The sequence below is a fragment of the Haliotis rufescens genome, unplaced genomic scaffold (genome assembly GCF_023055435.1).
Source record: "Haliotis rufescens isolate VD_foot unplaced genomic scaffold, xgHalRufe1.0.p SCAF_3, whole genome shotgun sequence".
Lineage (NCBI taxonomy): Eukaryota > Metazoa > Mollusca > Gastropoda > Lepetellida > Haliotidae > Haliotis > Haliotis rufescens.
The window spans coordinates 67,601,538-67,614,495 of record NW_025964001.1 but is presented as its reverse complement, the minus strand read 5'-3'; the positions used below and the strand labels follow the sequence as shown (position 1 = coordinate 67,614,495).

The following is a 12,958-nucleotide window of genomic DNA, read 5'->3' as shown; positions in this document are numbered from 1 at the left end:
GGCAAAGTTGTGACTAAAACGGTCGCCAATGCTTCCTAAGTTTCAATTTGTCTACTGTCTAAAATTCAGAGGTAGCCAAATGACTACCTTGAAAAATATCTTAATTCTATTGCTACACATATGTAGACACAAAAATAAACATGTCTGCTACTAATTGTACTCGCAGATAATTACTCCTAAAGTCAACAACGAACCGAAATACTTAAATATTTATGTAATCAGTATTTTATTTTAGTTGATAGTTTATTGGATAAGCAAGGATATACCTATATAACCTAGTAACATAAATTGCATCATTGTTCGAGTCACAAATAACAAAACTCAAGTACTGTTTCCACTAATATACAATTCCAAGACTAGTGCTATGACTTGTACATATTATAATAGTTATTTAATAAAGATAATTTCAGGTGCTTTTGATTACCTACAATATTGGCTTGACTTCTTGATTTTACCACTGGCTACCTGGAAAAAACTAGTTGTAGTCATATGGCTACTTGGTAAAAATTTAAACTTTGAGGCCTGGAGTATGAACCTTTATAGAGTGAGGGCCTTTCTGTATGAACGTCTGAGCTTGCGACAGTCAGTGTTTACGTCATTTCAAGAACATGGTCATGTGAAAAATGTATGAACATCAAATTGTGTCATATATACACTTTTGAACGTCAATTTCACGGTCATGTGACCGTCCTCTCGTCCAATGGAAAAGCTAAATTAAAACATTAAAGAGAAATTAACCATATTATGGTTGAAGTTGGAGAAATCAGTTGAATCAGTTGATTCTGGAAGTAGAATAAACCCCCTCCTTCAGGGTTTGGTTATTCTACTTCTGGAACCAACAGATTCTCATAATTTTTGTGAAGATTCCGGGGTAGAATAGGTCTTCAGCAACCCATGCTTGCCGTAAAAGGTGACTATGCTTGTCGTAAGAGGCGACTAACTGGATCCGGTGGTCAGGCTCGCTGACTTGGTTGATGCATGTCATCAATCCAAATTGGATGGATCGATGCTCATGATGTCAATCACTGGATTGTCTGGTCCAGACTGGATTATTTACAGACCGCCGTCATATAGCTGGAATATTGCTGAGTGCGGCGTTAAACAACAAACAAACCAAGCAAATCATGATTTCCCCTTCACATATTGTTCTGTCTCAGGTGTGCCAGTGGAGACAGAACCCGCCACCCCCGTGTTTCAAACTCAGCTGAACGAGAATGAGTTTCAGGAGATGAAAGACAAGGCAAGAAGGAACGCAAGACCTAATGGAGGTGGGAATTTAGGGAAACTACCATATCCTGTTTTTAGCGTTGGTATTGTCATCATACATATGTTAGTATATTGACAGTTCTCTTGTGATTGTGTATCAATGAGATGTAAAATATTAATAGAGCAGGGTGTGCACATAATGGTCTTAATTTATAAAACTGTTTAACTTATTATTATTGAACGTGTGACTAATAGCAAAGTCACAGGTCAGGGACATAATACCAAATCAGACTCTCAGGAAAATTTAATGAATTTTAGAAATCTCAATCTGTTTAAAAATGTTTATTGTGTTTTCAGTACTCTGTGTAATGGCACAGGTTATCTTCTGATTTTGCACGATGACCTCCGTTGATATAAATAGTTTTGTCTGGTTTATTGTCCTATCAATAAGTTTATAAGCTTTCAAAAAAATAAAGAAGTTTTTTTCAAAGGTGTAACATGATAACTTAGAGGCTGTTGTGTTTGAGTGTTAAGTAGAGTGTGATGGAATCAGATAACTTTAGTGTATAAATTTTTTAACTTATCCTACCTCACACTATGCATTTCTTCCTTCTTATTTTGATCCTGTGTGGAAACATGCTCGGACCAAGTTTCCATCTTCCAAAAAACAATTCATCCGAACACATCCAAGCATCCCCCTGGTTACCACCCAAAGAAATGATTCATGCACTATAATCCCGTTCATAGTGACCTACACAATACAATCTTGTGATTGCCTCTGCCACAACATTCTCTTTCTCATCGCCACATATTGGAGACGTGCACTGAGATTTGAGCGATTCTAGTTTTTTTACTCCTTTCAACATCATCTAGATCATGTACATAATCTGACTGATAATGGACAAGGACAGTTCTGTTTGCGACGACTTTCTACACAGTGGAGGACCACGATCTGTAGAATCTTGATGACACTCAACATCCAGTTCATTGGGGCCATCTTTGATCCCTGCCTCGGCAAGATGTTCGTTCCTCCGGACCGATGGCTGAAAAAACAGCGTCTCGTGCCGTTTGGTTCTCAGAGAGCCGCTCCTTCTAGGTCAATGGCAACAGCTCCTTGGTCTTCTCTCATCAGCGCATGCCCCCACTTTGAGGGGTCAACTTTAATATCGGCTGCTTGAGTACTTCTTCAGTCCTACATCCAGGGCGACATGCCAGGTCCCAATCTCCCTCCCTCATCTGCCGTCCTGACCCTACATCTCTTCATCCATGCCTCCACAGTGGGTTGGGGAGTGCACTTAAACAATCTGCAGGTGGCAGGGCGTTGGTCAGGCGAAGACAAGCGACTCCATTTCAGCAACCTCAAGTTGAAAGTGATCATTCTGGCAGTGTCCCATTGGGCAGAGCTCCTTCGTGCATCTCATCTCATGATCCAGTAGACAACATCCCGATCTTCAGGTATATCAACAACATAGACACCACCAAGTCGATGTCGCTCCTGTCATTCTTGATCAATTTCTTCTGGCTGATGGACTCAACATTCAGGTTTGAGCGGGACATATTCCCGGGATCTCCAACGTTATAGCAGACTCCCTATCCCAACAGACAGACCATCTCCAACAGAATGGCACCTCCACCTGTTGATCTTCGGGTGGATCTGCCAACTTTACCCATGCCAAGACTTTACCCATGTCCACCTGTTTGCAACCGAGTTCAACGCTAAGCTATCCCAGTTTGTCCCTCCCATCTAGCCATCTCATGGGAAGGCCTCAACACTTATGCCTACCCCCAACCGGTGCATAAAGTGGCATCCACCCGTCTCCTCACTCTGCTTTTGGTTGTGCGCTTTTAGCCAACTTTTAAAGAAGGTTCCATCATCTTCCACTACAGGACAATCTTTCTTCAGCCTCACTCCCATCTGCTCCATCCGTTGCTCGAATGCTCCACCTTTGCATTCGGCGCATCCACAGAGGTCACTCGTCACCAAAGGGTATTCCCCGAGAGTAGCAAAGACCATCACGGAAGCTCAACGTTCCTCTACTAAGACCCTCTACGACCACCCTCTACAACTGGATCATAATTATCTACAGTTGCTGGGCTTCAGTCCTACAAGTTGCCGAACCAGTCATCTTGTTTCTAGCCACCTCCTTGGGGTCTCAATGTCATCCTCTGCCATTTGACTTTGGCAGAATATGAACCGCCTGCTGACAAGCCTGAGTTAAGTTGATCACCTTCAAGACCATTTTCCTCCTGGCCCTTGTGACTGCTGCATGAGCTAGCAAAATCCATGCTCTGGGGTCCAGGTGGAGAGTCTACAGAATGGGAAGCTTTTTCTGGGACTATTGCGAAAAATCAGCTTCCAGGCCAATCAAATTTTTTTGTTTTCCGTACCGTTGCTCGTGTCCATCCTCATCCCTGCTCACCTGAGGATTTCCCTTTATGGCCAGTTCGAGAGCTTTGGATCTACCTTGAGGCTGCCTGACCACTTCCTGAAGTGACTCTTCATTCCACTTTCTGTGGCGGCCACAATGAAGTTTCCCTTAGTGCGATCTCATTTTGGCTTTGCTCGACCATCTTACAGGCCTACACCATTGCTGGATTGCCTCCGCCTGTCTCGTCCAATCCTCACGAGACCTGAGCAGTCGCTTCTACCATGGCCCTACATAGCAACTGCTCCCTCTCCACCATTATGGCAGTCTGATACGGTCTCTGTTTCCCGCTACTTTCATGACCTGTTACTGACGTCCAGGGTCTTCACCAATTCGGCCCCTTAGTCCTGCTACAATAGCTGACGACTACACAACAGCGCAGATAGTTGATGCGATTACCCACTCTGGTTTTCGTATCATGTACATACTGAATACATCCTGGAACTTTACTTCCAGTGTTTATTATTTGTCATTATCAGGTTCTCAGACTGAGTACCCAATTAGATGGTTGATTATCCCGTCTGTAGAGACTTGGGTTTTTAATATCAAAGTCGCCGCAGGGAGTGGCCATTTGACGGTGTCACGAATCTTTAACCCGCTAACCTCTGCTTAATGCATTTGTTTATTGGTATTGATTTGAAGATCCTGATTTTTAGAAGCTGGAAACTTTCTTGAAGCATGTTTTCACAAAGGATCGAAAGAAGAAGGAAGAAATGCATAGTGTGAGATAGGATAAGTATTACAAATGTACAATAATTGTAAAATTTACAAACCTGAAGGAGCCTGGAGTAGACCTGGGAATTAACCTGAAAGTATTACTGATGAGACTTTTCGTGATGATGTGCTTGAAATGCAATCACCAGAAGGTACATGATCCAATGTGGTGTTCCTTCAGACATGGCTGGATCAGAGACATCGTCAGTGGCTGGAGATTCCTCAAGTCAACTTGGCCAGGATGGAAAGAAAAGCAAGAGAAAAAAGAAGAGGAAAGATTTCATAAAAAGGAATAAAGAAGTATGTAATTTGAGTGATAACTATTGATTAATGACTTGAGTGTTTATAAGGTTATTCATACTGTCTATGTGATATAAGTTAGTTGCCAATAATCACTCTAAAATAGAAATTATCCTTAATGTGATGAAATGGACTGATGGTTTTCATTACATATTTGTCAAATTATGCAGCATCATGGATGACAAGTTCACCATAAGGATGTGGCTACTCTCATCAAAAGCTTCAAACCGTGCTCCATGGCCCTCGGACCAATTCTAGGCTAGGTTTAGACATTGTGTTAGTTTGTTTGTTGTTTAACTCCACACTCAGCAATATTCCAGCTATATGACGGCGGGCTGTAAATAATCCAGTCTGGACCAGACAATCCAGTGATTGATATCATGAGCATTGATCCACGCAATTGGGATCGATGACATGCTTCAACCAAGTCAGCGAGCCTGACCACCCGATCCCGTTAGTCGCCTCTTGTGACAAGCATAGTTGCCTTTTACGGCAAACATGGATTGCCGAAGACCTATTCTACCCCGGATCTTCACGGGTCCTACTCAATTGGGATAAGATGACATGCTTCAACCAAGTCAGCGAGCCTGACCACCCAATCCCATTAGTCACCTCTTACGACAAGCACGGGTTGCTGAAGACCTATTCTTCTCTAGATCTTCATTGGTATGACGTTGTAATAAGTGACTTGTTGCAAACTGTGCAAAGTAGAATATTAAGTACCTGCTGAATAATGTGCATGTATATGTTCATTTTAAAATTTGAGTTTGCAGACATACAAAGTGGGGTTTGAATAGCTTGAATCCAACTTGCTGGGCTGCCAAGTTGCTGAACCTAGCTGTGCTTTAATGCCTGACCTATTTCAGTTGGCTGCTAATGCTGACGAGATGATTGCTATGACGGAGGAGGAGAGGGAGAGAGTGGGGGCATTGCTGACTGACCTGGACTCGCTGCCTGACCTCCCCGAGGAATTAGACAGCATGAGAGAGGTGAGCCAGGACCCACTTGCACAAAGCGATCTTAGCGCTAAGATGATCGTAACTCCCATACTTTAACATAGGCTTACAATAGTCTTAGCGCTAAGATCGTTTTGTGCAAGTGGGCCCAGGACTTGCTGGAGAGACACACAACAGAAACACCCAAACACAACAACGAGTATCCTCCTACTTAAGAAATAAAAGACGAGTGGGAGTTGTTTATCCTACAATAAAACACTGCAGGGAGAATAGACCATGAGGGGACCACGACAGGTTTTACTTATGTGAGATACTGACATTATTTACAGTCTTTTTAAAGAAGATGATGAAATGTACAAGCTTTTAAAATTATGGATCTTAAAAATGATGACTCCCTCAATAGAATCCAACCTCGGCCATGTAGGACAATAGATTTTCCCCCAATACCGATTGTCATAACTCTCCCGCGATCACTGGATGCGATCGTTTGACTATCGCATTTATCTCTGCTGCTTTACTCCATCTATGTGGAACACTCTCTAAAATAACGTTGTCCAATATACAACGTCATCAAGTTTCAAGCGCATGTTCAAATCTCCAGAAATGACATCATGATAGAACAATGTTTTATCATGAAATACACTACGCTTCATTCTTCATTGTTCTTTGCGATTTATCGCGTAGCTATCTTATATTCATCAATAAATATCTATGATTGCATACTTTATGAGATGGATGAGTGTGCATGTGTCTTAGTAAGGAGTGTATGGACTCTGCCATGGCCTGCAGTGTGTCATGAGGCTAGATAGTTTGTTTGTTGCTTAACGGCGCACACAGCAATATTCCAGCTATATGACAGCGGTCTGTAAATAATCAAATCTGGACTAGACAATCCAGTGATATCATGAGCATCTATCCACGCAATTGGGATCGATGACATGCATCAACCAAGTCAGCGAGCCTGACCACCTGATCCCATTAGTTGCCTCTTACGACAAGCATAGTCGCCTTTTACGGCAAGCATGGGTTGCTGAAGACCTATTCTACCCCGGATCTTCAGGGATCTCATGGGGCTAGAGCCTCAGTAAGGTGTCTCTCAGCAATACCATTTACCGTATTCGACGTAATAAGCGCCCAGCTCTAATAAGCGCCCACGGCGACATTTGCTAAGCTATTGGCTAGTGAACAATCCCAATTAGCACCCCTCCCGATTGATCAATGTACACAAGACTTATTTATTCGTGTATAATACGCACTCGTGTGTTATATGCATCCTTCATTATAGGCAATTATATTCTGGAAAAACATATCTGTCGTACATACACACTTCAGCATAAACCACGAAATATGTCATTCAACTCTGTTTTTCTCACCAAAATAATGTTCTAATAAGAGCCCCCTATTTCTAATTTTGAGAGCGCCCTGGGTGCTTATTACGTAGAATACGGTATGTGTATTTTTGATATTTAGTTTTCCCAACTTCAGGATCCAAGTGGAGGCAACCCATTCCAGATGCTTCCCCTGAGACCAGGCGAGGGCTACTGTGGGGACGAGGGGGAGGTGAAGTCGATGGCCCAGATCGATGGACAACTCAAGGGGCTCCTACCTGAGGAGGAGTTCAACTCGTTAGTGTGTGGCACACCTTTCAGCACTGCCCGAGAACCACAGGTAGATGTAACACTTGAATCACTATGTTGACATACCAGTCAGTGGAGACTCGCATGCCAAAGAGACCATGAAGTAGACTTTTGAAAAATACATGAAAAAGTGATTTGTCAATTTGATGAAACAATAACGGAATTCTGGTTTTCCGTTTTGTCATACAGAATTTGCAGATGCGTTTATCGGCTAAATGTAGATGATGCATGTTGCATGTAGTTTATCTCCGCGTTAAATACCCAGACTGCCTGGAGTCTCCACATAGGGCTGATCTATCACTGTCTTGATAATCTATGAACTCTCTATCATTGTGTTGATTCCATTTTATTTTATTACTTTCCAACGAAGCAAGCGAATACTCAAGGACACGTCAGCCATTCCTAATGTTTTTCATGTAATTTTGGATAGCTGCTATGAAAACAAGAGAGAAAAAAAGTTTTAAAAAAAAGATCAACTGTTTATCTAAACATAACTGTTTCTGATTATTATCATTTTATTGGCATGGCGTCTTGTATATTCCTTTCGACTTATTTTTATTAGAAATTGGGAATAAATGTTTTGGGAAATGATGACATCCTCAGTATAAATGAAAGAAGTTCTGAGGGAAAATATCTTAGCAATTCCTTTGTTTGAACACATTTCACATGAACTTTTGAGAACAAAGTTGGAATCTGTAGCACTCTTTAAATGTTATAGATTTTATCGAATTATTTAATTTATTTGAATGATTCTTCTGTCCTGTCTCTCTCATGATCAGCTTTTTATATAGTTTGTTATGTTTATTATTTCACAAGACATACCATTCACAGGCTCACATCTTTCCCCATCAAGTGTTAGGCAGTGTTACCATGGTTACCATGGTAACAAGCAGAAACTGCAGTTCCTTATAACTTTAGGAATCATTAGAAATATGAATTTTTTAGAGATATTGAATAAATAGGAAAGAATAATTTAATTTCCTGTTTTAGGGCAAAATGAGAAAAAGAAAGTGGCAATTATTTTTATAAAAATATGTTGACAAGGTTATCGTGAAATATAAGTTATGTTTAAAACTACATTATTAGTTGTAGCAGGATCACGAGAGGTACATGGGGTTTTATGCATCCCGGTTAGGTTTTATACCACTAGCCAGACATTGTAAAAGTATTGAAACAAATTCAAAATTAATAGCAAACAGCTGTTCGATTGAGCTGAGGTTAGTTTGCGCTATGTCACATGACTTCCATTGACTCGGGGGGAAAAGCGTGTGGCTTTTTGCTTTGAAGCGGGGAATAAGGGATATATTCTGCCTCTCAGAAATCCATGTTCAGCTCGTCGGGGGTATAAGAGATTTATTCACCCGCTGAGAAATTTATTCCCCTCCATGCCGGGATACACAGTATTTTATCAAGATCATGTGGACCAATCAGATCTCATCATTCTGACATGGAGGTATAATAAACTCATTTCAGCCAAACAGCATTTCTGATAACTTTGCCAAATATGCAGATGGCTGTTCCATAAAACAACCCAATATTTTTATGTGTATTGACCATTAACTCTTAACACATGTAACCAAGGCTCAGTACATGGATATGGTATAACTGTTTAACACATGTGGTGGGAAATCAGTATGACCTGTGTATGGTATGACACTGATCACTGCTAGGTTTTGCTCACTCAGCAAGTTTTCTTCACAGCACAAATTGTTCACTCGTGTGGACATTAGATCTGTTGGTGAAATAGAGCGCTATGGTGAACGAGCTCTCATAGAAACCAAAGAACAGAGAGAAATGCAGGCCAGGTTACAGAGGATAGAAGAAGATCTAGCCAGATTCAAAAACCCTGAAGAAATGGAGGTATTTTGTACCCAGCAGTTAACCTTGAACTAACCATGACCTTTACCCTTTAACCTTGAACCAACACATTCCTTCGCCTATGACCTTAGCAAGTGACCTACAGCTTTAATCCTAACCTTGACATTCCAATAACCCTTCATCATTGCTCTTAAATGACCTTCTATTATGTATGACCTTGACCTATTTTTTCCATGACCTATTTGTTTTGCAACAAGTAGATTTTTAACAAATATTAGTAGAAGCTTGCTCTTGTGTTACACCCTTCATGGACAACATGCATATGACTTATGAAGTAAACACCATTCCTTCATTTGGAGCTGGGAACTGAAATCGTTCAGGTAGAAATAACCAGACACTATCTGGGCCTACTGAGTCACTTGACAAGTAGGGGCGTTGGGGTAGCCTAATGGTTAAAGTGTTCCCTCGTCTCGCCGAACACCTGGGTTCGATTCCCCATATGGGTACAATGTGTGAAGCCCATTTCTGGAGTCCCCCGCCATGCTATTACTGGAAAATTGCTAAAAGCGGTGTAAAACCTCACTCACTCACCAATTTTACCATTTGACCATTACCTCCAAGAGTCACCTGTATTGGGAAATGGAAAACAGAAATTTTACAATGCTAATAGTGCCTTTGTGTTTGGTCCATTGATCAATTCCCCTCTTTTTCCTTTCCTGGGATGTTTTGCTCCTCTTCAAATGTGAAATACTTTCAGAGCAGATTCTTGATGAGAGTCTGCCTTATGTGGTTGTATCGTCTTTAATGTATTCATGGTATTACTGTGAATAGAACCATAAACAAGCCATTGCTTCTGCCAGTGTGTAACACAACGCACATCACTGTTTACAGGTAAGTAGCCTTGTAGCGATTCCAGGTCCAATAGGTCCCCAGCAACCCATGCTTGTCGTAAGAGGCAACTACATATATATTGAGTGGTAAGGCTTGGTTGACTATCACAGTATCTCCAATCTCATTAAAATCAGATCTTAGTTCTCGCTATCGCTGAGCAAAGATCTGAAGATATCCCATTAAGGGTCACGTCAGAAAGACCTTTCATCCAACCAATCAGAGCGTCGCTTACCAGATCATGAAAGTGACAGTCGGAATGTGTTTTCTGATCATGCAACCACGAAATATTTAACAGAGGGTATTCCGAACGACAGTTACAGGTTTTATGATTATACCGATACAATCTAGGCCATCTATAAGAAATTCCAGAATGTTCTTTTTATCAGTTTTAATTGTTTTAATCGAGAATACGTCAAAATATGTTTTGAAGCGTAGTCGCCAGTCTGAAACTAGTGTCGTGAAGCTCGAGAAAGCTCAACAAACCAAACAAGGCAGAAACTCCTAAAGACCTTGCATAACTGTAAATCTGAAAATTAATGCATTTCAAAATTAATACAACTGCACAAAAATGTGACTCAATATCAATGCAACTCCCCCCACCCAATCCCCAGTTAAATAATGCATATCCTTACCTTAATCCGATCAAGCAGCAAATGGCACCACTTATTGACACTAAGTAGAGCACATCCGTTTTCCTAAAAGCAGCACACAGTTTATATGTTTACTCGGTTGACTGGCATTAAGGAAGTTCAAAGGTAATTGAACCAAGAACAGTTCACTGATTGGTAAGCGGAGAAGGTGTCAACAAACTTGAACTGGAGTGGTCAATGATGCCTAGTTTGACATGAGTGGGTAGAACTCTTGACCCCAGCAGTGATAACTCACCAGATGCTCATTGTGTAATTCCTATTCATTAACTGACGTTGTTATATACTTGTTATAACTGCTGCTCAATAAACCATGTTTGTGTTTATATTCAAGTTGGTATTTCCGCTATCTAAAGTGTGGAGTGAGGCCGTATTATTGTTGATAGTCATTTGGTGACATAAATGTGAAGTTTCATTCATGCGAACAAAGAGCACTCGCATTTTTTCGCATTTAATTCATGTTCGCGTTAATTTCAAGATATAGTATTTGGAGCTTTGTATGTCTTTCTATCATTTTAATGGGTTGAGGATGGATTCTGCATTGTTCTAGATGCTGAAATGTTATTTCCCCAGATTGAGACGCCAAGGTTATCGGATGATGCATTGAAAGGCCTGATAGACCAGTGTGTTCGGTCTTTGTCTCGCTCATCGTATGCTGACGACATGTCTGTCAACGAGTCAACACCAAGGTCAGTGTTACAGCTCACTGGAAGAACAACCTCATCCAGACATCAGCAGACACTATTGGAGTTTTTACATATTTACTTTGCTGCTGTGGAATACGTTTCCAGTACTCGTTGAGGTAGCGTAGTGGTTGAAGTGTTCGCTTGTCAAGCTGAAGACCCGGGTTTGATTCCCCACATCAGCACAATGTGTGAAGCCCATAATTGGTGTCGCCTGCCGTGATATTGCTGGAATATTGCTAAAAGCAGCGTTAAACCATACTTACTCACTCACGCACTCCAGTTCTCAGTGTACTTGATAGCTTGAGCTTGGATCCATAATTGTACAATGACATTTATCAGACGGAGACCTGTTTCACAAAAAAAATGTAGTGCTAGGGATGAAATTGGATGATTGTCCATATTTGAAGACAGTTGCTATAACTGACTATCGCTGACATGATAAAGCCTGCTATTGCTGTAAGATTCTATTGGTTATTTATTTAGTCAATGCATTTCAAAATTTACAGGACACCAAAAATAGATTTAGTTCTTGCCACTTCCCTCTTGATATATAAGACCCATGAAGATCCGGGGTAGAATAGGTCTTCAGCAACCCATGCTTGCCGTAAAAGGAAACTATGCTTGTCGTAAGAGGCCAAGAACGGGATTGGGTGGTCAGGCTCGCTGACTTGGTTGATGCATGTCATCGTATCCCTATTGCGTGGATCGATGCTTATGGTATTAATCACTGGATTGTCTGGTCCAGACTCGATTATTTACAGACCGCCGTCATATAGCTGGAATATTGCTGAGTGCAGTGTTAAACAACAAACCATTTCTTTTACACAAATCAGTTCTGACTATGCAGATAGCAATATGTTGTAGCTCTTGGCCAGTGATTCTGTTTGACCTGTATCCTGGTTCACCAATGGGCACACTGTAGGGTGAGAAGGTAATAAGAATGCAAACCTTAGGTTGTGTACTCCCCAGGGAGCTGAGAATGCAGTTTGAATACACACTCATCCTTTGAGCGTTTGAATACACACTCATCCTTTGAGCATTTGAATACACACTCATCCTTCGGGCAATAAATTTGTACACAATGAGCATGCTTTAGTCCATTGATATTGTGCATAAATATGCAATAATTAATAGTATGATTTTCAATGCTGCCCAGGTCGGAAGTATCGTCAGTGGTGAGCGTCCTGCAAAACCCCCCACACCTAACGGACGAGGTTCTGCAGAGGCTGCTGGCGGAGGCTCACTTCCCACTCAGCTCCCACCTGGAGGCTCTCCAGGAGGACGAGGATGGAGAGGAGGATACAGAGGAGGAGGAGATGGAGGAGAGGAGAGAAGGTGGCAGGGAAGCAGGTATGTTGACAGTGTTGTACCAGTCATGTAGCTGTCACTGGAGGTTTGGAGGTGATAACTAGTCGCTAGTGAAGTCAGTGATGGGTCATGTCAGGTTTTTAAGAAATGGGGGTTGCACTTTGCCCAAGTCACCAGGTGAACACATGGGTACCGACACAAGTTGACCTGTAAGGTTGCTGAACAAGCGATGCTGGCATCCCAGCTCTTGATCCTCAAGTATATATGTAATACATTTTGGTTAGGATGAAACAATATTTGTGTCCCACCAGGAGAAAAAGGACCTTGTCGATGCTAGGATACAATTGTGTTATGAGTGAAGATTGCCAT

At 41.5% G+C, this 12,958-nt stretch overlaps 1 protein-coding gene across 4 annotated transcripts in view; it reads left to right on the top strand.

Annotated features, from left to right (window-relative positions):
* The window catches only part of LOC124123857 (fibrous sheath-interacting protein 1-like), a 28,628-nt gene that overhangs the window by 12,097 nt on the left and 3,573 nt on the right, over nucleotides 1-12,958 (top strand). For 3 of the 4 annotated variants that reach the window (XM_048403332.1, XM_048403334.1, XM_048403335.1), the window contains 7 exons: nucleotides 1,158-1,268; nucleotides 4,528-4,646; nucleotides 5,513-5,635; nucleotides 7,088-7,270; nucleotides 8,941-9,099; nucleotides 11,169-11,284; nucleotides 12,438-12,631. In XM_048403332.1, the coding sequence (XP_048259289.1) occupies nucleotides 1,158-1,268; nucleotides 4,528-4,646; nucleotides 5,513-5,635; nucleotides 7,088-7,270; nucleotides 8,941-9,099; nucleotides 11,169-11,284; nucleotides 12,438-12,631 (1,005 nt within the window). The remainder of the gene's footprint in view (nucleotides 1-1,157; nucleotides 1,269-4,527; nucleotides 4,647-5,512; nucleotides 5,636-7,087; nucleotides 7,271-8,940; nucleotides 9,100-11,168; nucleotides 11,285-12,437; nucleotides 12,632-12,958) is intronic. The other variant, XM_048403333.1, reaches the window with a different exon arrangement.